Genomic DNA, 22,744 nt, shown 5'->3' with positions numbered 1-22,744 from the left:
CTCTCAAACCCTCCATTGACCCTCTCTCTGACCCTCTCTCTAACCCTCTCTCTGACCCTCTCTCAAACCCTCTATTGGCCCTCTCTCTGGCCCTCTCTCTAACCCTCTCTCTGGCCCTCTCTCTAACCCTCTCTCTGGCCCTCTCTCTAACCCTCTCTCTGGCCGTCTCTCTAACCCTCTCTCTGGCCCTCTCTCTAACCCTCTCTCTGGCCCTCTCTCTAACCCTCTCTCTGGCCCTCTCTCTAACCCTCTATTGGCCCTCTCTCTAACCCTCTCTCTGATGCTCTCTCTGATCCTCTCTCAAACCTTCTCTCTGACCCTCTCTCTAACCCTCTCTCTGACCCTGTCTCTAACCCTCTCTCTAACCCTCTCTCTGACCCTCTCTCTAGCCCTCTAACCCTCTCGCTGGCCCTCTCTCTAACCCTCTCTCTGGCCCTCTCTCTGACCCTCTCTCTGACCCTCTCTCTGACCCTCTCTCTGACCCTCTCCCTGGCCCTCTCTCTAACCCTCTCTCTGACCCTCTCTCTGACCCTCTCTCTGACCCTCTCTCTAACCCTCTCTCTGACCCTCTCTCTGACCCTCTATTGGCCCTCTCTCTGGCACTCTCTCTGACCCTCTCTCTGGCCCTCTCCCTAACCCTCTCTCTGGCCCTCTCTCTAACCCTCTCTCTGACCCTCTCTCTGACCCTCTCTCTGGCCCTCTCTCTGACCCTCTCTCTGACCCTCTCTCTGACCCTCTCTCTGACCCTCTCTCTGACCCTCTATTGGCCCTCTCTCTGGCACTCTCTCTGACCCTCTCTCTGGCCCTCTCTCTAACCCTCTCTCTGACCCTCTCTCTGACCCTCTCTCTGACCCTCTCTCTAACCCTCTCTCTGACCCTCTCTCTGACCCTCTATTGGCCCTCTCTCTGGCACTCTCTCTGACCCTCTCTCTGGCCCTCTCCCTAACCCTCTCTCTGGCCCTCTCTCTAACCCTCTCTCTGACCCTCTCTCTGGCCCTCTCTCTAACCCTCTCTCAAACCCTCTATTGGCCCTCTCTCTGGCCCTCTCTCTAACCCTCTCTCTGGCCCTCTCTCTGACCCTCTCTCAAACCCTCTATTGGCCCTTTCTCTAACCCTCTCTCTGATCCTCTCTCTCTGGCCCTCTCTCTGACCCTCTCTCTGACCCTCTCTCTGACCCGCTCTCAAACCCTCCATTGACCCTCTCTCTGACCCTCTCTCTGGCCCTCTCTCTGGCCCTCTCTCTGACCCTCTCTCTGGCCCTCTCTCTAACCCTCTCTCTGACCCTCTCTCTGACCCTCTCTCTAACCCTCTCTTACCCTCTCTCGAACCCTCTCTCTCTGACCCATGCTCTCTAACCCTCTCTCTGACCCTCTCTCTAACCCTCTCTCTAACCCCCTCTCTGACCCTCTCTCAAACCCTCTATTGACCCTCTCTCTGACCCTCTCTCAAACCCTCGCTCTGACTCTCTCTCTAACCCTCTCTCTGACCCTCTCTCTAACCCTCTCTCAAACCCTCTCTCTGACCTTCTCTCTAACCCTCTCTCTAACCCTCTCTCTGACCCTCTCTCTGACCCTCTCGCTGACCTTCTCTCTAACCCTCTCTCAAACCCTCTCTCTGACCCTCTCGCTGACCTTCTCTCTAACCCTCTCTCTAACCCTCTCTCTGACCCTCTCTCTAACCCTCTCTCTGACCCTCTCTCTAACCCTCTCTCTGACCCTCTCTCTGACCCTCTCTCAAACCCTCTCTCTGACCCTCTCGCTGACCTTCTCTCTAACCCTCTCTCTAACCCTCTCGCTGTCCCTCTCTCAAACCCTCTCGCTGTCCCTCTCTCTGACCCTCTCTCTGGCCCTCTCTCTGACCCTCTCTCAAACCCTCTCTTTGACCCTCTCTCAAACCCTCTATTGACCCTCTTTCTGACCCTCTCTCTAACCCTCTCTCTCACCCTCTCTCGCACCCTCTCTCTGACCCTCTCTCAAACCCTCTATTGACCCTCTCTCTCACCCTCTCGCTGACCTTCTCTCTAACCCTCTCTCTCACCCTCTCACTGTCCCTCTCTCTGACCCTCTCTCTGACCCTCTCTCAAACCCTCTCTCTGACCCTCTCTGACCCACGCTCTCTAACCCTCTCTCTGACCCTCTCTCTGACCCTCTCTCTAAACCTCTCTCTGACCCTCTCTGACCCTCTCTCTGACCCTCTCTGACCCTCTCTCTAACCCTCTCTTACCCTCTCTCGAACCCTCTCTCTCTGACCCATGCTCTCTAACCCTCTCTCTGACCCTCTCTCTAACCCTCTCTCTAACCCCCTCTCTGACCCTGTCTCTAACCCTCTCTCTAACCCTCTCTCTGACCCTCTCTCTAATCCTCTCGCTGTCCCTCTCTCTGGCCCGCTCTCAAACCCTCCATTGACCCTCTCTCTGACCCTCTCTCTGACCCTCTCTCTAACCCTCTCTCTGACCCTCTCTCTGACCCTCTCTCAAACCCTCTATTGGCCCTCTCTCTAACCCTCTCTCTGGCCCTCTCTCTAACCCTCTCTCAAACCCTCTATTGGCCCTCTCTTTAACCCTCTCTCTGACCCTCTCTCTGATCCTCTCTCAAACCTTCTCTCTGACCCTCTCTCTAACCCTCTCTCTGACCCTCTCTCTGACCCTCTCTCTAACCCTCTAACCCTCTCGCTGGCCCTCTCTCTAACTCTCTGGCCCTCTCTCTGACCCTCTCTCTGGCCCTCTCTCTGACCCTCTCTCTGGCCTGCTCTCAAACCCTCCATTGACCCTCTCTCTAATCCTCTCTCTGGCCCGCTCTCAAACCCTCCATTGACCCTCTCTCTGACCCTCTCTCTAACCCTCTCTCTGACCCTCTCTCTAACCCTCTCTCTGACCCTCTCTCTGGCCCTCTCTCTAACCCTCTCTCTAACCCTCTCTCTGATCCTCTCTCTGATCCTCTCTCTCTGGCCCTCTCTCTGGCCCTCTCTCTAACCCTCTCTCTGGCCCTCTCTCTAACCCTCTCTCTGGCCCTCTCTCTGGCCCTCTCTCTGACCTTCTCTCTGACCCTCTCTCTGACCCTCTCTCAAACCCTCTCTCTAACCCTCTCTCTGACCCTCTCGCTGACCTTCTCTCTAACCCTCTCTCTAACCCTCTCGCTGTCCCTCTCTCAGACCCTCTCTCTGACCCTCTCTGACCCACGCTCTCTAACCCTCTCTCAAACCCTCTATTGACCCTCTCTCTGACCCTCTCTCAAACCCTCTATTGACCCTCTCTCTGACCCTCTCTCAAACCCTCGCTCTGACTCTCTCTCTAACCCTCTCTCTGACCCTCTCGCTGACCTTCTCTCTAACCCTCTCTCTAACCCTCTCGCTGTCCCTCTCTCAAACCCTCTCGCTGTCCCTCTCTCTGGCCCTCTCTCGCACCCTCTCTCTGACCCTCTCTCAAACCCTCTCTCTGACCCTCTCTGACCCACGCTCTCTAACCCTCTCTCTGACCCTCTCTCTGACCCTCTCTCTAAACCTCTCTCTGACCCTCTCTGACCCTCTCTCTGACCCTCTCTGACCCTCTCTCTAACCCTCTCTTACCCTCTCTCGAACCCTCTCTCTCTGACCCATGCTCTCTAACCCTCTCTCTGACCCTCTCTCTAACCCTCTCTCTAACCCCCTCTCTGACCCTGTCTCTAACCCTCTCTCTGGCCCTCTCTCTGGCCCTCTCTCTGACCTTCTCTCTGACCCTCTCTCTGACCCTCTCTCAAACCCTCTCTCTAACCCTCTCTCTGACCCTCTCGCTGACCTTCTCTCTAACCCTCTCTCTAACCCTCTCGCTGTCCCTCTCTCAGACCCTCTCTCTGACCCTCTCTGACCCACGCTCTCTAACCCTCTCTCAAACCCTCTATTGACCCTCTCTCTGACCCTCTCTCAAACCCTCTATTGACCCTCTCTCTGACCCTCTCTCTAACCCTCTCTCTGACCCTCTCTCTGACCCTCTCTCTAACCCTCTAACCCTCTCGCTGGCCCTCTCTCTAACTCTCTGGCCCTCTCTCTGACCCTCTCTCTGACCCTCTCTCTGACCCTCTCTCTAACCCTCTCTCTGACCCTCTCTCTGGCCCTCTCTCTGACCCTCTCTCTAACCCTCTCTCTGATCCTCTCTCTGGCCCTCTCTCAAACCCTCTATTGGCCCTCTCTCTGGCACTCTCTCTGACCCTCTCTCTGGCCCTCTCTCTAACCCTCTCTCTGACCCTCTCACTGACCCTCTCTCTGACCCTCTCTCTGGCCCTCTCTCTGACCCTCTCTCTAACCCTCTCTCTGACCCTCTCTCTAACCCTCTCTCTAACCCTCTCTCTGACCCTCTCTCTAACCCTCTCTCAAACCCTCTATTGGCCCTCTCTCTAACCCTCTCTCTAACCCTCTCTCTGATCCTCTCTCTGATCCTCTCTCTCTGGCCCTCTCTCTAACCCTCTCTCTGGCCCTCTCTCTAACCCTCTCTCTGGCCCTCTCTCTGGCCCTCTCTCTGACCTTCTCTCTGACCCTCTCTCTGACCCTCTCTCAAACCCTCTCTCTAACCCTCTCTCTGACCCTCTCGCTGACCTTCTCTCTAACCCTCTCTCTAACCCTCTCGATGTCCCTCTCTCAGACCCTCTCTCTGACCCTCTCTGACCCACGCTCTCTAACCCTCTCTCAAACCCTCTATTGACCCTCTCTCTGACCCTCTCTCAAACCCTCGCTCTGACTCTCTCTCTAACCCTCTCTCTGACCCTCTCTCAAACCCTCTCTCTGACCCTCTCGCTGACCTTCTCTCTAACCCTCTCGCTGTCCCTCTCTCAAACCCTCTCGCTGTCCCTCTCTCTGGCCCTCTCTCTGACCCTCTCTCAAACCCTCTATTGACCCTCTATTGACCCTCTCTCTCACCCTCTCGCTGACCTTCTCTCTAACCCTCTCTCTCACCCTCTCACTGTCCCTCTCTCTGACCCTCTCTCTGACCCTCTCTCAAACCCTTTCTCTGACCCTCTCTCGAACCCTCTCTCTGACCCTCTCTCTGACCCTCTCTGACCCTCTCTCTGACCCTCTCTCTCTGACCCATGCTCTCTAACCCTCTCTCTGACCCTGTCTCTAACCCTCTCTCTAACCCTCTCTCTGACCCTCTCTCTAATCCTCTCTCTGGCCCGCTCTCAAACCCTCCATTGACCCTCTCTCTGACCCTCTCTCTAACCCTCTCTCTGACCCTCTCTCAAACCCTCTATTGGCCCTCTCTCTGGCCCTCTCTCTAACCCTCTCTCTGGCCCTCTCTCTAACCCTCTCTCTGGCCCTCTCTCTAACCCTCTCTCTGGCCGTCTCTCTAACCCTCTCTCTGGCCCTCTCTCTAACCCTCTCTCTGGCCCTCTCTCTAACCCTCTCTCTGGCCCTCTCTCTAACCCTCTATTGGCCCTCTCTCTAACCCTCTCTCTGATGCTCTCTCTGATCCTCTCTCAAACCTTCTCTCTGACCCTCTCTCTAACCCTCTCTCTGACCCTGTCTCTAACCCTCTCTCTAACCCTCTCTCTGACCCTCTCTCTAGCCCTCTAACCCTCTCGCTGGCCCTCTCTCTAACCCTCTCTCTGGCCCTCTCTCTGACCCTCTCTCTGACCCTCTCTCTGACCCTCTCTCTGACCCTCTCCCTGGCCCTCTCTCTAACCCTCTCTCTGACCCTCTCTCTGACCCTCTCTCTGACCCTCTCTCTAACCCTCTCTCTGACCCTCTCTCTGACCCTCTATTGGCCCTCTCTCTGGCACTCTCTCTGACCCTCTCTCTGGCCCTCTCCCTAACCCTCTCTCTGGCCCTCTCTCTAACCCTCTCTCTGACCCTCTCTCTGACCCTCTCTCTGGCCCTCTCTCTGACCCTCTCTCTGACCCTCTCTCTGACCCTCTCTCTGACCCTCTCTCTGACCCTCTATTGGCCCTCTCTCTGGCACTCTCTCTGACCCTCTCTCTGGCCCTCTCCCTAACCCTCTCTCTGGCCCTCTCTCTAACCCTCTCTCTGACCCTCTCTCTGACCCTCTCTCTGACCCTCTCTCTAACCCTCTCTCTGACCCTCTCTCTGACCCTCTATTGGCCCTCTCTCTGGCACTCTCTCTGACCCTCTCTCTGGCCCTCTCCCTAACCCTCTCTCTGGCCCTCTCTCTAACCCTCTCTCTGACCCTCTCTCTGGCCCTCTCTCTAACCCTCTCTCAAACCCTCTATTGGCCCTCTCTCTGGCCCTCTCTCTAACCCTCTCTCTGGCCCTCTCTCTGACCCTCTCTCTGACCCTCTCTCTAACCCTCTCTCAAACCCTCTATTGGCCCTTTCTCTAACCCTCTCTCTGATCCTCTCTCTCTGGCCCTCTCTCTGACCCTCTCTCTGACCCTCTCTCTGACCCGCTCTCAAACCCTCCATTGACCCTCTCTCTGACCCTCTCTCTGGCCCTCTCTCTGGCCCTCTCTCTGACCCTCTCTCTGGCCCTCTCTCTAACCCTCTCTCTGGCCCTCTCTCTGACCCTCTCTCTGACCCTCTATTGGCCCTCTCTCTGGCACTCTCTCTGACCCTCTCTCTGGCCCTCTCTCTGACCCTCTCTCTGGCCCTCTCTCTAACCCTCTCTCAAACCCTCTATTGGCCCTCTCTCTGGCCCTCTCTCTAACCCTCTCTCTGGCCCTCTCTCTGGCCCTCTCTCTAACCCTCTCTCTGACCCTCTCTCTGACCCGCTCTCAAACCCTCCATTGACCCTCTCTCTGACCCTCTCTCTGGCCCTCTCTCTGGCCCTCTCTCTGACCCTCTCTCTGGCCCTCTCTCTAACCCTCTCTCTGGCCCTCTCTCTGACCCTCTCTCTGACCCTCTATTGGCCCTCTCTCTGGCACTCTCTCTGACCCTCTCTCTGGCCCTCTCTCTAACCCTCTCTCTGACCCTCTCTCTGGCCCTCTCTCTAACCCTCTCTCAAACCCTCTATTGGCCCTCTCTCTGGCCCTCTCTCTAACCCTCTCTCTGGCCCTCTCTCTGGCCCTCTCTCTAACCCTCTCTCTAACCCTCTCTCTGACCCTCTCTCTGACCCTCTCTCAAACCCTCTATTGGCTCTCTCTCTAACCCTCTCTCTGATCCTCTCTCTGATCCTCTCTCTCTGGCCCTCTCTCTGGCCCTCTCTCTAACCCTCTCTCTAACCCTCTCTCTGATCCTCTCTCTGATCCTCTCTCTCTGGCCCTCTCTCTGGCCCTCTCTCTAACCCTCTCTCTGGCCCTCTCTCTAACCCTCTCTCTGGCCCTCTCTCTGGCCCTCTCTCTGACCTTCTCTCTGACCCTCTCTCTGACCCTCTCTCAAACCCTCTCTCTAACCCTCTCTCTGACCCTCTCGCTGACCTTCTCTCTAACCCTCTCTCTAACCCTCTCGCTGTCCCTCTCTCAGACCCTCTCTCTGACCCACGCTCTCTAACCCTCTCTCAAACCCTCTATTGACCCTCTCTCTGACCCTCTCTCAAACCCTCTATTGACCCTCTCTCTGACCCTCTCTCAAACCCTCGCTCTGACTCTCTCTCTAACCCTCTCTCTGACCCTCTCTCAAACCCTCTCTCTGACCCTCTCGCTGACCTTCTCTCTAACCCTCTCTCTAACCCTCTCGCTGTCCCTCTCTCAAACCCTCTCGCTGTCCCTCTCTCTGGCCCTCTCTCGCACCCTCTCTCAAACCCTCTATTGACCCTCTCTCTCACCCTCTCGCTGACCTTCTCTCTAACCCTCTCTCTCACCCTCTCACTGTCCCTCTCTCTGACCCTCTCTCTGACCCTCTCTCAAACCCTTTCTCTGACCCTCTCTCGAACCCTCTCTCTGACCCTCTCTCTGACCCTCTCTGACCCTCTCTCTGACCCTCTCTCTCTGACCCATGCTCTCTAACCCTCTCTCTGACCCTCTCTCTAATCCTCTCTCTGGCCCGCTCTCAAACCCTCCATTGACCCTCTCTCTGACCCTCTCTCTAACCCTCTCTCTGACCCTCTCTCTGGCCCTCTCTCTAACCCTCTCTCTAACCCTCTCTCTGATCCTCTCTCTGATCCTCTCTCTCTGGCCCTCTCTCTGGCCCTCTCTCTAACCCTCTCTCTGGCCCTCTCTCTAACCCTCTCTCTGGCCCTCTCTCTGGCCCTCTCTCTGACCCTCTCTCTGACCCTCTCTCAAACCCTCTCTCTAACCCTCTCTCTGACCCTCTCGCTGACCTTCTCTCTAACCCTCTCTCTAACCCTCTCGCTGTCCCTCTCTCAGACCCTCTCTCTGACCCTCTCTGACCCACGCTCTCTAACCCTCTCTCAAACCCTCTATTGACCCTCTCTCTGACCCTCTCTCAAACCCTCTATTGACCCTCTCTCTGACCCTCTCTCAAACCCTCGCTCTGACTCTCTCTCTAACCCTCTCTCTGACCCTCTCTCAAACCCTCTCTCTGACCCTCTCGCTGACCTTCTCTCTAACCCTCTCTCTAACCCTCTCGCTGTCCCTCTCTCAAACCCTCTCGCTGTCCCTCTCTCTGGCCCTCTCTCGCACCCTCTCTCTGACCCTCTCTCAAACCCTCTATTGACCCTCTATTGACCCTCTCTCTCACCCTCTCGCTGACCTTCTCTCTAACCCTCTCTCTCACCCTCTCACTGTCCCTCTCTCTGACCCTTTCTCTGACCCTCTCTCGAACCCTCTCTCTGACCCTCTCTCTGACCCTCTCTGACCCTCTCTCTGACCCTCTCTCTCTGACCCATGCTCTCTAACCCTCTCTCTGACCCTGTCTCTAACCCTCTCTCTAACCCTCTCTCTGACCCTCTCTCTAATCCTCTCTCTGGCCCGCTCTCAAACCCTCCATTGACCCTCTCTCTGGCCCTCTCTCTAACCCTCTCTCTGGCCCTCTCTCTGACCCTCTCTCTGACCCTCTCTCTAACCCTCTCTCTGACCCTCTCTCTGACCCTCTATTGGCCCTCTCTCTGGCACTCTCTCTGACCCTCTCTCTGGCCCTCTCCCTAACCCTCTCTCTGGCCCTCTCTCTAACCCTCTCTCTGACCCTCTCTCTGACCCTCTCTCTGACCCTCTCTCTAACCCTCTCTCTGACCCTCTCTCTGACCCTCTATTGGCCCTCTCTCTGGCACTCTCTCTGACCCTCTCTCTGGCCCTCTCCCTAACCCTCTCTCTGGCCCTCTCTCTAACCCTCTCTCTGACCCTCTCTCTGGCCCTCTCTCTGGCCCTCTCTCTAACCCTCTATTGGCCCTCTCTCTGGCCCTCTCTCTAACCCTCTCTCTGACCCTCTCTCTGACCCTCTCTCTAACCCTCTCTCAAACCCTCTATTGGCCCTCTCTCTAACCCTCTCTCTAACCCTCTCTCTGATCCTCTCTCTCTGGCCCTCTCTCTGACCCTCTCTCTGACCCTCTCTCTGATCCTCTCTCTGACCCGCTCTCAAACCCTCCATTGACCCTCTCTCTGACCCTCTCTCTGGCCCTCTCTCTAACCCTCTCTCTGACCCTCTCTCTGGCCCTCTCTCTGGCCCTCTCTCTAACCCTCTCTCTGGCCCTCTCTCTGACCCTCTCTCTGACCCTCTATTGGCCCTCTCTCTGGCACTCTCTCTGACCCTCTCTCTGGCCCTCTCTCTAACCCTCTCTCTGACCCTCTCTCTGGCCCTCTCTCTAACCCTCTCTCAAACCCTCTATTGGCCCTCTCTCTGGCCCTCTCTCTAACCCTCTCTCTGACCCTCTCTCAAACCCTCTATTGGCTCTCTCTCTAACGCTCTCTCTGATCCTCTCTCTCTGGCCCTCTCTCTGGCCCTCTCTCTAACCCTCTCTCTAACCCTCTCTCTGATCCTCTCTCTCTGGCCCTCTCTCTGGCCCTCTCTCTAACCCTCTCTCTGGCCCTCTCTCTGGCCCTCTCTCTGACCCTCTCTCTGACCCTCTCTCTAACCCTCTCTCTGACCCTCTCGCTGACCTTCTCTCTAACCCTCTCTCTAACCCTCTCGCTGTCCCTCTCTCAGACCCTCTCTCTGACGCTCTCTAACCCTCTTTTGACCCTCTCTCTGACCCTCTCTCAAACCCTCTATTGACCCTCTCTCTGACCCTCTCTCAAACCCTCGCTCTGACTCTCTCTCTAACCCTCTCTCTGACCCTCTCTCAAACCCTCTCTCTGACCCTCTCGCTGACCTTCTCTCTAACCCTCTCTCTAACCCTCTCGCTGTCCCTCTCTCAAACCCTCTCGCTGTCCCTCTCTCTGGCCCTCTCTCGCACCCTCTCTCTGACCCTCTCTCAAACCCTCTATTGACCCTCTATTGACCCTCTCTCTCACCCTCTCGCTGACCTTCTCTCTAACCCTCTCTCACCCTCTCACTGTCCCTCTCTCTGACCCTCTCTCTGACCCTCTCTCAAACCCTTTCTCTGACCCTCTCTCGAACCCTCTCTCTGACCCTCTCTGACCCTCTCTCTGACCCTCTCTCTCTGACCCATGCTCTCTAACCCTCTCTCTGACCCTGTCTCTAACCCTCTCTCTAACCCTCTCTCTGACCCTCTCTCTAATCCTCTCTCTGGCCCGCTCTCAAACCCTCCATTGACCCTCTCTCTGACCCTCTCTCTAACCCTCTCTCTGACCCTCTCTCTAACCCTCTCTCTGACCCTCTCTCTGGCCCTCTCTCTAACCCTCTCTCTAACCCTCTCTCTGATCCTCTCTCTGATCCTCTCTCTCTGGCCCTCTCTCTGGCCCTCTCTCTAACCCTCTCTCTGGCCCTCTCTCTAACCCTCTCTCTGGCCCTCTCTCTGACCCTCTCGCTGACCTTCTCTCTAACCCTCTCTCTAACCCTCTCGCTGTCCCTCTCTCAGACCCTCTCTCTGACGCTCTCTAACCCTCTCTCAAACCCTCTATTGACCCTCTCTCTGACCCTCTCTCAAACCCTCTATTGACCCTCTCTCTAACCCTCTCTCTGACTCTCTCTCTAACCCTCTCTCTGACCCTCTCTCAAACCCTCTCTCTGACCCTCTCGCTGACCTTCTCTCTAACCCTCTCGCTGTCCCTCTCTCAAACCCTCTCGCTGTCCCTCTCTCTGGCCCTCTCTCGCACCCTCTCTCTGACCCTCTCTCAAACCCTCTATTGACCCTCTATTGACCCTCTCTCTCACCCTCTCGCTGACCTTCTCTCTAACCCTCTCACTGTCCCTCTCTCTGACCCTCTCTCTGACCCTCTCTCAAACCCTTTCTCTGACCCTCTCTCGAACCCTCTCTCTGACCCTCTCTCTGACCCTCTCTCTCTGACCCATGCTCTCTAACCCTCTCTCTGACCCTGTCTCTAACCCTCTCTCTAACCCTCTCTCTGACCCTCTCTCTAATCCTCTCTCTGGCCCGCTCTCAAACCCTCCATTGACCCTCTCTCTGACCCTCTCTCTAACCCTCTCTCTGACCCTCTCTCTAACCCTCTCTCTGACCCTCTCTCAAACCCTCTATTGGCCCTCTCTCTGGCCCTCTCTCAAACCTTCTCTTTGACCCTCTCTCTAACCCTCTCTCTGACCCTGTCTCTAACCCTCTCTCTAACCCTCTTTCTGACCCTCTCTCTAGCCCTCTAACCCTCTCGCTGGCCCTCTCTCTAACCCTCTCTCTGGCCCTCTCTCTGACCCTCTCTCTGACCCTCTCTCTGACCCTCTCCCTGGCCCTCTCTCTAACCCTCTCTCTGACCCTCTCTCTAACCCTCTCTCTGACCCTCTCTCTGACCCTCTATTGGCCCTCTCTCTGGCACTCTCTCTGACCCTCTCTCTGGCCCTCTCCCTAACCCTCTCTCTGGCCCTCTCTCTAACCCTCTCTCTGGCCCTCTCTCTGGCCCTCTCTCTGACCCTCTCTCTGACCCTCTCTCTGACCCTCTCTCTGACCCTCTCTCTGACCCTCTCTCTAACCCTCTCTCTGACCCTCTATTGGCACTCTCTCTGACCCTCTCTCTGGCCCTCTCCCTAACCCTCTCTCTGGCCCTCTCTCTGACCCTCTCTCTGACCCTCTCTCTGACCCTCTCTCTAACCCTCTCTCTGACCCTCTCTCTGACCCTCTATTGGCCCTCTCTCTGGCACTCTCTCTGACCCTCTCTCTGGCCCTCTCCCTAACCCTCTCTCTGGCCCTCTCTCTAACCCTCTCTCTGACCCTCTCTCTGACCCTCTCTCTGACCCTCTCTCTGGCCCTCTCTCTAACCCTCTCTCAAACCCTGTATTGGCCCTCTCTCTGGCCCTCTCTCTAACCCTCTCTCTGGCCCTCTCTCTGACCCTCTCTCAAACCCTCTATTGGCCCTCTCTCTAACCCTCTCTCTGATCCTCTCTCTCTGGCCCTCTCTCTGACCCTCTCTCTGATCCTCTCTCTGACCCGCTCTCAAACCCTCCATTGACCCTCTCTCTGGCCCTCTCTCTGGCCCTCTCTCTAACCCTCTCTCTGGCCCTCTCTCTGACCCTCTCTCTGACCCTCTATTGGCCCTCTCTCTGGCACTCTCTCTGACCCTCTCTCTGACCCTCTCTCTGGCCCTCTCTCTAACCCTCTCTCAAACCCTCTATTGGCCCTCTCTCTGGCCTTCTCTCTAACCCTCTCTCTGGCCCTCTCTCTGGCCCTCTCTCTAACCCTCTCTCTAACCCTCTCTCTGACCCTCTCTCTGACCCTCTCTCAAACCCTCTATTGGCTCTCTCTCTAACCCTCTCTCTGATCCTCTCTCTGATCCTCTCTCTCTGGCCCTCTCTCTGGCCCTCTCTCTAACCCTCTCTCTGGCCCTCTCTCTAACCCTCTCTCTGGCCCTCTCTCTGACCTTCTCTCTGACCCTCGCTCTGACCCTCTCTAAAACCATCTCTCTGACCCTCTCTCTGACCCTCTCGCTGACCTTCTCTCTAACCCTCTCTCTAACCCTCTCGCTGTCCCTCTCTCAGACCCTCTCGCTGTCCCTCTCTCAGACCCTCTCGCTGTTCCTCTCTCTGACCCTCTCTATGGCCCTCTCTCTGACCCTCTCTCTGACCTTCTCTGACCCACGCTCTCTAACCCTCTCTCAAACCCTCTATTGACCCTCTCTCAAACCCTCTATTGACCCTCTCTCTGACCCTCTCTCAAACCCTCGCTCTGACTCTCTCTCTAACCCTCTCTCTGACCCTCTCTCAAACCCTCTCTCTGACCCTCTCGCTGACCTTCTCTCTAACCCTCTCTCTAACCCTCTCGCTGTCCCTCTCTCTGACCCTCTCTCTGGCCCTCTCTCAAACCCTCTATTGACCCTCTTTCTGACCCTCTCTCTAACCCTCTCTCTCACCCTCTCTCTGACCCTCTCTCAAACCCTCTATTGACCCTCTATTGACCCTCTCTCTCACCCTCTCTCTGGCCCTCTCTCTGACCCTCTCTGACCCACGCTCTCTAACCCTCTCTCAAACCCTCTATTGACCCTCTCTCAAACCCTCTATTGACCCTCTCTCTGACCCTCTCTCTGACTCTCTCTCTAACCCTCTCTCTCACCCTCTCTCTGGCCCTCTCTCTAACCCTCTCTCTGACCCTCGCGCTGACCCTCTCTCAAACCCTCGCTCTGACCCTCTCTGTAACCCTCTCTCTCACCCTCTCTCTGGCCCTCTCTCTGACCTTCTCACTGACCCTCTCTCTGACCCTCTCTCTGACCCTCTCTCTAACCCTCTCTCTGACCCTCTCGCTGACCTTCTCTCTAACCCTCTCTCTAACCCTCTCGCTGTCCCTCTCTCTGACCCTCTCTCAAACCCTCTCTCTGACCCTCTCTGACCCACGCTCTCTAACCCTCTATTGACCCTCTCTCAAACCCTCTATTGACCCTCTCTCTGACCCTCTCTCAAACCCTCGCTCTGACTCTCTCTCTAACCCTCTCTCTGACCCTCTCGCTGACCTTCTCTCTAACCCTCTCTCTAACCCTCTCGCTGTCCCTCTCTCAAACCCTCTCGCTGTCCCTCTCTCTGACCCTCTCTCTGGCCCTCTCTCTGACCCTCTCTCAAACCCTCTCTCTGACCCTCTCTCAAACCCTCTATTGACCCTCTTTCTGACCCTCTCTCTAACCCTCTCTCTCACCCTCTCTCTGACCCTCTCTCGCACCCTCTCTCTGACCCTCTCTCAAACCCTCTATTGACCCTCTATTGACCCTCTCTCTCACCCTCTCGCTGACCTTCTCTCTAACCCTCTCTCTCACCCTCTCACTGTCCCTCTCTCTGACCCTCTCTCAAACCCTCTCTCTGACCCTCTCTGACCCACGCTCTCTAACCCTCTCTCGAACCCTCTCTCTGACCCTCTCTCTAAACCTCTCTCTGACCCTCTCTGACCCTCTCTCTAACCCTCTCTTACCCTCTCTCGAACCCTCTCTCTCTGACCCATGCTCTCTAACCCTCTCTCTGACCCTCTCTCTGGCCCTCTCTCTAACCCTCTCTCTAACCCTGTCTCTAACCCTCTCTCTAACCCTCTCTCTGACCCTCTCTCTAATCCTCTCGCTGTCCCTCTCTCTGGCCCGCTCTCAAACCCTCCATTGACCCTCTCTCTGACCCTCTCTCTAACCCTCTCTCTGACCCTCTCTCTGACCCTCTCTCAAACCCTCTATTGGCCCTCTCTCTAACCCTCTATTGGCCCTCTCTTTAACCCTCTCTCTGACCCTCTCTCTGATCCTCTCTCAAACCTTCTCTCTGACCCTCTCTCTAACCCTCTCTCTGACCCTCTCTCTGACCCTCTCGCTGACCTTCTCTCTAACCCTCTCTCTCACCCTCTCACTGTCCCTCTCTCTGACCCTCTCTCAAACCCTCTCTCTGACCCTCTCTGACCCACGCTCTCTAACCCTCTCTCGAACCCTCTCTCTGACCCTCTCTCTAAACCTCTCTCTGACCCTCTCTGACCCTCTCTCTAACCCTCTCTTACCCTCTCTCGAACCCTCTCTCTCTGACCCATGCTCTCTAACCCTCTCTCTGACCCTCTCTCTGGCCCTCTCTCTAACCCTCTCTCTAACCCTGTCTCTAACCCTCTCTCTAACCCTCTCTCTGACCCTCTCTCTAATCCTCTCGCTGTCCCTCTCTCTGGCCCGCTCTCAAACCCTCCATTGACCCTCTCTCTGACCCTCTCTCTAACCCTCTCTCTGACCCTCTCTCTGACCCTCTCTCAAACCCTCTATTGGCCCTCTCTCTAACCCTCTCTCTAACCCTCTATTGGCCCTCTCTTTAACCCTCTCTCTGACCCTCTCTCTGATCCTCTCTCAAACCTTCTCTCTGACCCTCTCTCTAACCCTCTCTCTGACCCTCTCTCTGACCCTCTCGCTTACCCTCTCTCTGACCCTCTCTCTAACCCTCTCTCTGACCCTCTCTCTAACCCTCTAACCCTCTCGCTGGCCCTCTCTCTAACTCTCTGGCCCTCTCTCTGACCCTCTCTCTGACCCTCTCTCTGACCCTCTCTCTAACCCTCTCTCTGGCCCTCTCTCTGACCCTCTCTCTGGCCCGCTCTCAAACCCTCCATTGACCCTCTCTCTGACCCTCTCTCTGGCCCTCTCTCTAACCCTCTCTCTGGCCCTCTCTCTGACCCTCTCTCTAACCCTCTCTCTGATCCTCTCTCTGGCCCTCTCTCTGACCCTCTCTCAAACCCTCTATTGGCCCTCTCTCTGGCACTCTCTCTGACCCTCTCTCTAACCCTCTCTCTGGCCCTCTCTCTAACCCTCTCTCTGACCCTCTCACTGACCCTCTCTCTGGCCCTCTCTCTAACCCTCTCTCTGGCCCTCTCTCTGACCCTCTCTCTAACCCTCTCTCTGACCCTCTCTTTAACCCTCTCTCAAACCCTCTATTGGCCCTCTCTCTAACCCTCTCTCTGATCCTCTCTCTGATCCTCTCTCTCTGGCCCTCTCTCTAACCCTCTCTCTGGCCCTCTCTCTGGCCCTCTCTCTGACCTTCTCTCTGACCCTCTCTCTAACCCTCTCTCTGACCCTCTCTCTGACCCTCTCTCTAACCCTCTAACCCTCTCTCTGACCCTCTCTTTAATCCTCTCTCTGACCCTCTATTGACCCTCTCTCTGACCCTCTCTCTGATCCTCTCTCAAACCTTCTCTCTGACTCTCTCTCTGACCCTCTCGCTTACCCTCTCTCTGACCCTCTCTCTGACCCTGTCTCTAACCCTCTCTCTGATCCTCTCTCTGACCCTCTCTCAAACCCTCTATTGACCCTCTCTCTGATCCTCTCTCTAACCCTCTCTCTGACCCTCTCTCTGACCCTCTCTCTGACCCTCTCTCTAACCCTCTCTCTGACCCTCTCGCTTACCCTCTTTCTGACCCTGTCTCTGACCCTCTCTCTAACCCTCTCTCTGACCCTCTCTCTGACCCTCTCGCTTACCCTCTCTCTAACCCTCTCTCTGACCCTCTCTCTAACCCTCTCTCTGACCCTCTCGCTTACCCTCTCTCTGACCCTCTCTCTGACCCTGTCTCTGACCCTCTCTCTGACCCTGTCTCTAACCCTCTCTCTGACCCTCTCTCTGGCCCTCTCTCTAACCCTCTCTCTGACCCTCTCTCTAACCCTCTCTCTGGCCCTCTCTCTGACCCTCTCTCTGACCCTCTCTCTGACCCTCTCTCTAACCCTCTCTCTGGCCCTCTCTCTAACCCTCTCTGTGGCCCTCTCTCTAACCCTCTCTCTGACCCTCTCTCAAACCCTCTATTGGCCCTCTCTCTGGCCTTCTCTCTAACCCTCTCTCAAACCCTCAATTGGCCCTCTCTCTGGCCCTCTCTCAGACCTTCTCTCTGACCCTCTCTCTGACCCTCTCGCTTACCCTCTCTCTGACCCTGTCTCTAACCCTCTCTCTGACCCTCTCTCTGACCCTCTCTCTGGCCCTCTCTCTGACCCTCTCTCTGGCCCTCTCTCAAACCCTCTATTGGCCCTCTCTCTGGCCCTCTCTCTAACCCTCTCTCTGGCCCTCTCTCTAACCCTCTCTCTGGCCCTCTCTCTGGCCCTCTCTCTAACCCTCTCTCTAACCCTCTCTCTGACCCTCTCTCTGACCCTCTCTCAAACCCTCTCTCTGATCCTCTCTCTGATCCTCTCTCTCTGGCCCTCTCTCTGGCCCTCTCTCTAACCCTCTCTCTAACCCTCTCTCTGATCCTCTCTCTGATCCTCTCTCTCTGGCCCTCTCTCTGGCCCTCTCTCTAACCCTCTCTCTGGCCCTCTCTCTAACCCTCTCTCTGGCCCTCTCTCTGGCCCTCTCTCTGACCTTCTCTCTGACCCTCTCTCTGACCCTCTCTCAAACCCTCTCTCTAACCCTCTCTCTAACCCTCTCTTTGGCCGTCTCTCTGACCCTCTCTCTAACCCTCTAACCCTCTCTCTGACCCTCTCTCTAACCCTCTCTCTGACCCTCTCTCTGACCCTCTCTCTGATCCTCTCTTTGGCCCTCTCTCTGACCCTCTCTCTAACCCTCTCTCTGGCCCTCTCTCTAACCCTCTCTGTGGCCCTCTCTCTAACCCTCTCTCTGACCCTCTCTCAAACCCTCTATTGGCCCTCTCTCTGGCCTTCTCTCTAACCCTCTCTCAAACCCTCAATTGGCCCTCTCTCTGGCCCTCTCTCTAACCCTCTCTCTAACCCTCTCTCTGACCCTCTCTCTGACCCTCTCTCTGGCCCTCTCTCTAACCCTCTCTCTGACCCTCTCTCTGGCCCTCTCTCAAACCCTCTCTCTGGCCCTCTCTCTAACCCTCTCTCTGGCCCTCTCTCTAACCCTCTCTCTGGCCCTCTCTCTGGCCCTCTCTCTAACCCTCTCTCTAACCCTCTCTCTGACCCTCTCTCTGACCCTCTCTCAAACCCTCTATTGGCTCTCTCTCTAACCCTCTCTCTGATCCTCTCTCTGATCCTCTCTCTCTGGCCCTCTCTCTGGCCCTCTCTCTAACCCTCTCTCTAACCCTCTCTCTGATCCTCTCTCTGATCCTCTCTCTCTGGCCCTCTCTCTAACCCTCTCTCTGGCCCTCTCTCTAACCCTCTCTCTGGCCCTCTCTCTGGCCCTCTCTCTGACCTTCTCTCTGACCCTCTCTCAAACCCTCTCTCTAACCCTCTCTCTAACCCTCTCTTTGGCCGTCTCTCTGACCCTCTCTCTGACCCTCTCTCTAACCCTCTAACCCTCTCTCTGACCCTCTCTCTAACCCTCTCTCTGACCCTCTCTCTGACCCTCTCTCTGATCCTCTCTTTGGCCCTCTCTCTGACCCTCTCTCTAACCCTCTCTCTGGCCCTCTCTCTAACCCTCTCTGTGGCCCTCTCTCTAACCCTCTCTCAAACCCTCTATTGGCCCTCTCTCTGGCCTTCTCTCTAACCCTCTCTCAAACCCTCAATTGGCCCTCTCTCTGGCCCTCTCTCTAACCCTCTCTCTGACCCTCTCTCTGACCCTCTCTCTGACCCTCTCGCTTACCCTCTCTCTGACCTCGTCTCTAACCCTCTCTCTGACCCTCTCTCTGATCCTCTCTTTGGCCCTCTCTCTGACCCTCTCTCTGACCCTCTCTCTAACCCTCTAACCCTCTCTCTAACCCTCTCTCTGACCCTCTCTCTGACCCTCTCTCTAACCCTCTAACCCTCTCTCTGACCCTCTCTCTGGCCCTCTCTCTGATCCTCTCTCTGACCCTCTCTCCAACATGAATCTGAATGGATAAATGTTATGACAGCTCAGGAACACCAGGTCACTTGTTGAGATGGCCTCTCTAGTACTGATATTTACTAGCTATATTATATTTACTATATCGTGATATTTACTAGCTATATTATATTTACTCGCCATATCGTGATATGTACTAGCTATATTATATTTACTAGTCATATCGTGATATTTACTTGTCATATCGTGATATTTACTAGCTATATTATATTTACTAGTCATATCGTGATATGTACTAGCTATATTATATTTACTCGTCATATCGTGATATGTACTAGCTATATTATATTTACTCGTCATATCGTGATATGTACTAGCTATATTATATTTACTCGTCATATCGTGATATTTACTAGCTGTATATATTTACTATATCATGATATTTACTAGCTATTATATATTTACTTGTCATATCGTGATATTTACTAGCTATATTATATTTACTAGCTGTATTATATTTACTAGCCATATCGTGATATTTACCAGTCATATGTTAACGAGTCTTGTCATATTTGCTAGTTATATTTACTAGTCGTGTTATGATATTTATGGGTTAGTTGTGTTGTGATATTCACTCGTCATTTGGTTATGAATCATGTCAAAGTCAAATCATTATATGTGACATCTTTTAACACGTGCTGGTATGACGCGTGGTGCATGATTGACAGAAATGCGTGACGTGAGAAAACTTTGATTACAACGGAAGCGCTGACGGATCTGAGGTGCTCGGGTTTTGACAGTGGTGATTTCTGGGACTGAGCTGGGATGTTTTACTTTGGACGTGGGCTTGTGGCTGTTGATGGGTATGGCGAGTCATTTTAAGTCATGTCTTCAGAGTGCCATCAGGGGACGCTGTGTTTCCCATTTTCATGATTGAGTGAATGCATGCAGCCAACAGTCATGCTTCATCCATCCATTATCCATCCATCCATCCATTATCCAGAGCGTTTATCCTGCTCTCAGGGTCACGCGGATGCTGGAGCCTATCCCAGCAGTCATCAGGCGGCACGCGGGGAGACACCCTGGACAGACCAACAGGCCACCTCACACACATTCACACCTAGGGACAATGTAGTACGGCAGAGTCACCTGACCTACATGTCTTTGGACTGTGGGAGGAAACCACAGCACCCGGAGGAAACCCACACAGACACGGGGAGAACATGCAAACTCCACACAGAGGACGACCCGGGACGACCCCCAAGGTTGGACTACCCCGGGGCTTGAACCCAGGGCCTTTGAGGCGACCGCGCTAACCACTGCGCCACCCAGTCATGCTTCAGTCAATCTTAAAGATAGGAAGTGGGTGAATTCCCAGTGTCCCTGGCTGTGACGGCAGTGGGAGAAGAACGCCAAAGAAAAACATGTAATGATCATGAATGAGCAGACTCGCTAGCTCGTTGGCTAACGGGTCGGAGCTTTGAGTCGACGGGTTAACATAGTCGCCCGTGGAGCGGGGGACTCGGGTTCGCGTCCCGGCTGCGGCGGTTCCCGGCTGCCTCCTGAATTCACTACAATATGATGCTGTGCAAACATGGATGAGCAGCCACTAAATGAATGAAAAAATCAACTCGGTTTCTGCTATTGTTCACCACGACCTTTCCCTCTCACCCATTAGAGCGGTGTCATTAAAAGAACCGTCTAACTTACTTTGTGGTTGTGTTTCCAAGCTCATTACATCACCAGCAAGACCATCGCCGTCTGCCTCGTGTTCATCTGGGTCGGAGCTGCCTTCTGGTCAGCAGCGCCCCTGCTGGGCTGGGGGAGTTACACAGGTGGGACAAGCAGACAAGCCAACACATACCTACACAATCAGAGACACAATAAGCACCGCTGTTGTCTTTTCCTTTCTTCAGTTGGAGGTTTTACATCAATAACAACAGTAAGCCCACTTTTTACAGACGGCTCGTTCCGGTCCAACAGCGGTGCCACGACTCCGTCACACTAATCTACTGTTCCCTCCCCAGATCGCGGCTACGGGACGTGTGAGATCGACTGGGCCAAGGCCAACTACTCCACCATCTACAAGTCCTACATCATCTCCATCCTCATCTTCTGCTTCTTCATCCCCGTCGTCATCATGGTCTCCTGCTACGTGTCCATCATCAACACGGTGAAGCGAGGCAACGCCCTCTCCTCGGAGGGCGACCTGACCGAGCGGCAGAGGAAGATCGAGAGAGACGTCACCGTGGTGAGTAGGGACTCAAGAGTTGTCTTGTAAACTCTAGACGACATCCGGAGATAACTGGTGAATGATCAAGGCGCTGACCTTCTCTTCCGTCCTCCAGGTTTCTATAGTCATCTGCACCGCCTTCATCCTGGCCTGGTCTCCGTACGCCGTGGTCTCCATGTGGTCCGCCTGGGGCTTCCACGTGCCGAGCCTGACCGGCATCTTCACGCGCCTCTTCGCCAAGTCGGCCAGCTTCTATAACCCGCTCATCTACTTCGGCCTGAGCTCCAAGTTCCGCAAGGACGTGGCCATCCTGCTGCCCTGCACCCGAGAGGCCAAAGACACCGTCAAGCTCAAACGCTTCAGGCCCAAGGGCGACGGCCAGGCACACCGCCGACCGGGTGCTGCCGGACCCAAGGCACAGCTGAATGGAAACGAGAGGAAGTACGCACCGAGCGACCTGCCCAACCCGGTCCAGAGCCCAGACTCCGGCGTGGGCAGTCCTCCCTGCACACCCCCGCCCGTCAGCAAGGAGGTGTTCTACATCGAAATGCCCATGGCGTCGGAAACGGGATCGGAGTTTGAATGCGCCAGACTGTGAGGAACATTTTAGAGCCTTTCATTTACTTTGGTTTTACCATTTGATCACAGGACCACACTGGCCCCTTTGCTGTAAGTCACACATACTTTACATTATTGCCAAATACTTACAAAGTACACTGTAACTTTTGTGGAGTTTTGGATAATTACACGATTCCCATGTTTTCTTTCAGTCAAAATTAAAATTCCCTACTCCTCCCGGCAACCATGAATAAGTCTTTTTTTTTTCAGGGACTATTTTCTGTCGAAGACTTGTGTTGTGACTGCAACTCCAACAAATCAGTCCACGCTTCAACTAAAAGAATTATGGAAATGATCAAACATGTTTCAAGTCTCTGCAAGTCGATTTTCATATCGTACGGAAATGAATAGAAACCATGGCTGCCTGGGAGGAAGGGAAATGCATTCAAAACCACCATGGTATGCTTTGGAAAACGGTTTGTGGTAATGTAGAGTACGTGTCATATGGCCTAAATGGGCTTAAAGCTCTTTTAACAATATCCAGCTCGGATCAACCCAACTCATGCCCAAACAGTCTGCCCCGGAACCTGGGTGTCATGACTGATGACCAACTAACCTTTAAGGTTCACCGGGCCTCGATTGCTCGGTCGTGCTGATTTGCCCCGTACAACCCCAGGAAAACTAGACCCTACCTGTCTGAGCACGCAGCACAACTCCTGGGACAAGCTCTTGTTATATCACACACTGACTACTGACACTCCTTACTGGCAGGTCTCCCTGCATGCACTTTCAAACCTCTGCAAATGATCCAGAACGCGGTGGCGCATCTGGTCTTCAACCAACCCAAAACAGCACATGTCACTCCGCTGTTCATATCCCTCCACTGGTTCCCGCGTCAAATTCAAAACCTTGATGCTCGCTTACAAAACAGCAACTAAAACAGCTCCCGACTACCCGAACCCCCTCATTCAGGTCTACACCCAGTCCCGCGCACTACACTCTGCCAATGAAAGGTGCCTGGCACTTCCACCACAACAGGGCCCCAAGTCACTAGCCAGACTCTTCTCTTTTGTAGTTCCCCGGTGGTGGAACGAGTTACCGAACTCCATTCGATCCACTGAGTGCCTCTCCATCTTTAAGATGAAGCTAAAGACCCAGCTCTTTCTCCAACACCTCCACACCTGATAGTATTGTAGTGAATTCAGGGGGCAGCCGGGAATCCGCCGCAGCCGGGACGCGAACCCGGGTCGCCCATGCGGGCGACTGCGCTAACCGATCAACTAAAGGGTCCGACACGTTAGCCAAGGGCTAGCGAGGCTGTTCATTCGTGATCATTACACTATTAATAATAACAATAATAAAAATTCGCTTCTATGCACCCTATGCATCGCCCCTGTGCACTGCCTGTTGACACCTATGTCCTATCGGACTCTAACGTAGCTCTTAC

At 54.7% G+C, this 22,744-nt stretch overlaps 1 protein-coding gene across 1 annotated transcript in view; it reads left to right on the top strand.

The window, feature by feature from the left end:
* The window catches only part of LOC130113389 (opsin-5-like), a 53,113-nt gene extending 31,710 nt beyond the window's left edge, over nucleotides 1-21,403 (top strand). Inside the window, exons 4-6 of the mRNA XM_056280978.1 lie at nucleotides 20,237-20,341; nucleotides 20,534-20,757; nucleotides 20,855-21,403. Of these exons, the coding sequence (XP_056136953.1) occupies nucleotides 20,237-20,341; nucleotides 20,534-20,757; nucleotides 20,855-21,337 (812 nt within the window). The 3' untranslated portion in view covers nucleotides 21,338-21,403. The remainder of the gene's footprint in view (nucleotides 1-20,236; nucleotides 20,342-20,533; nucleotides 20,758-20,854) is intronic.
* Nucleotides 21,404-22,744: the final 1,341 nt, after the last annotated feature.

Source organism: Lampris incognitus, chromosome 5 (genome assembly GCF_029633865.1).
Source record: "Lampris incognitus isolate fLamInc1 chromosome 5, fLamInc1.hap2, whole genome shotgun sequence".
NCBI classification, from domain to species: domain Eukaryota; kingdom Metazoa; phylum Chordata; class Actinopteri; order Lampriformes; family Lampridae; genus Lampris; species Lampris incognitus.
Note: the sequence above shows the minus strand (reverse complement) of the source record. Positions and strands in the feature narration are given on the sequence as shown.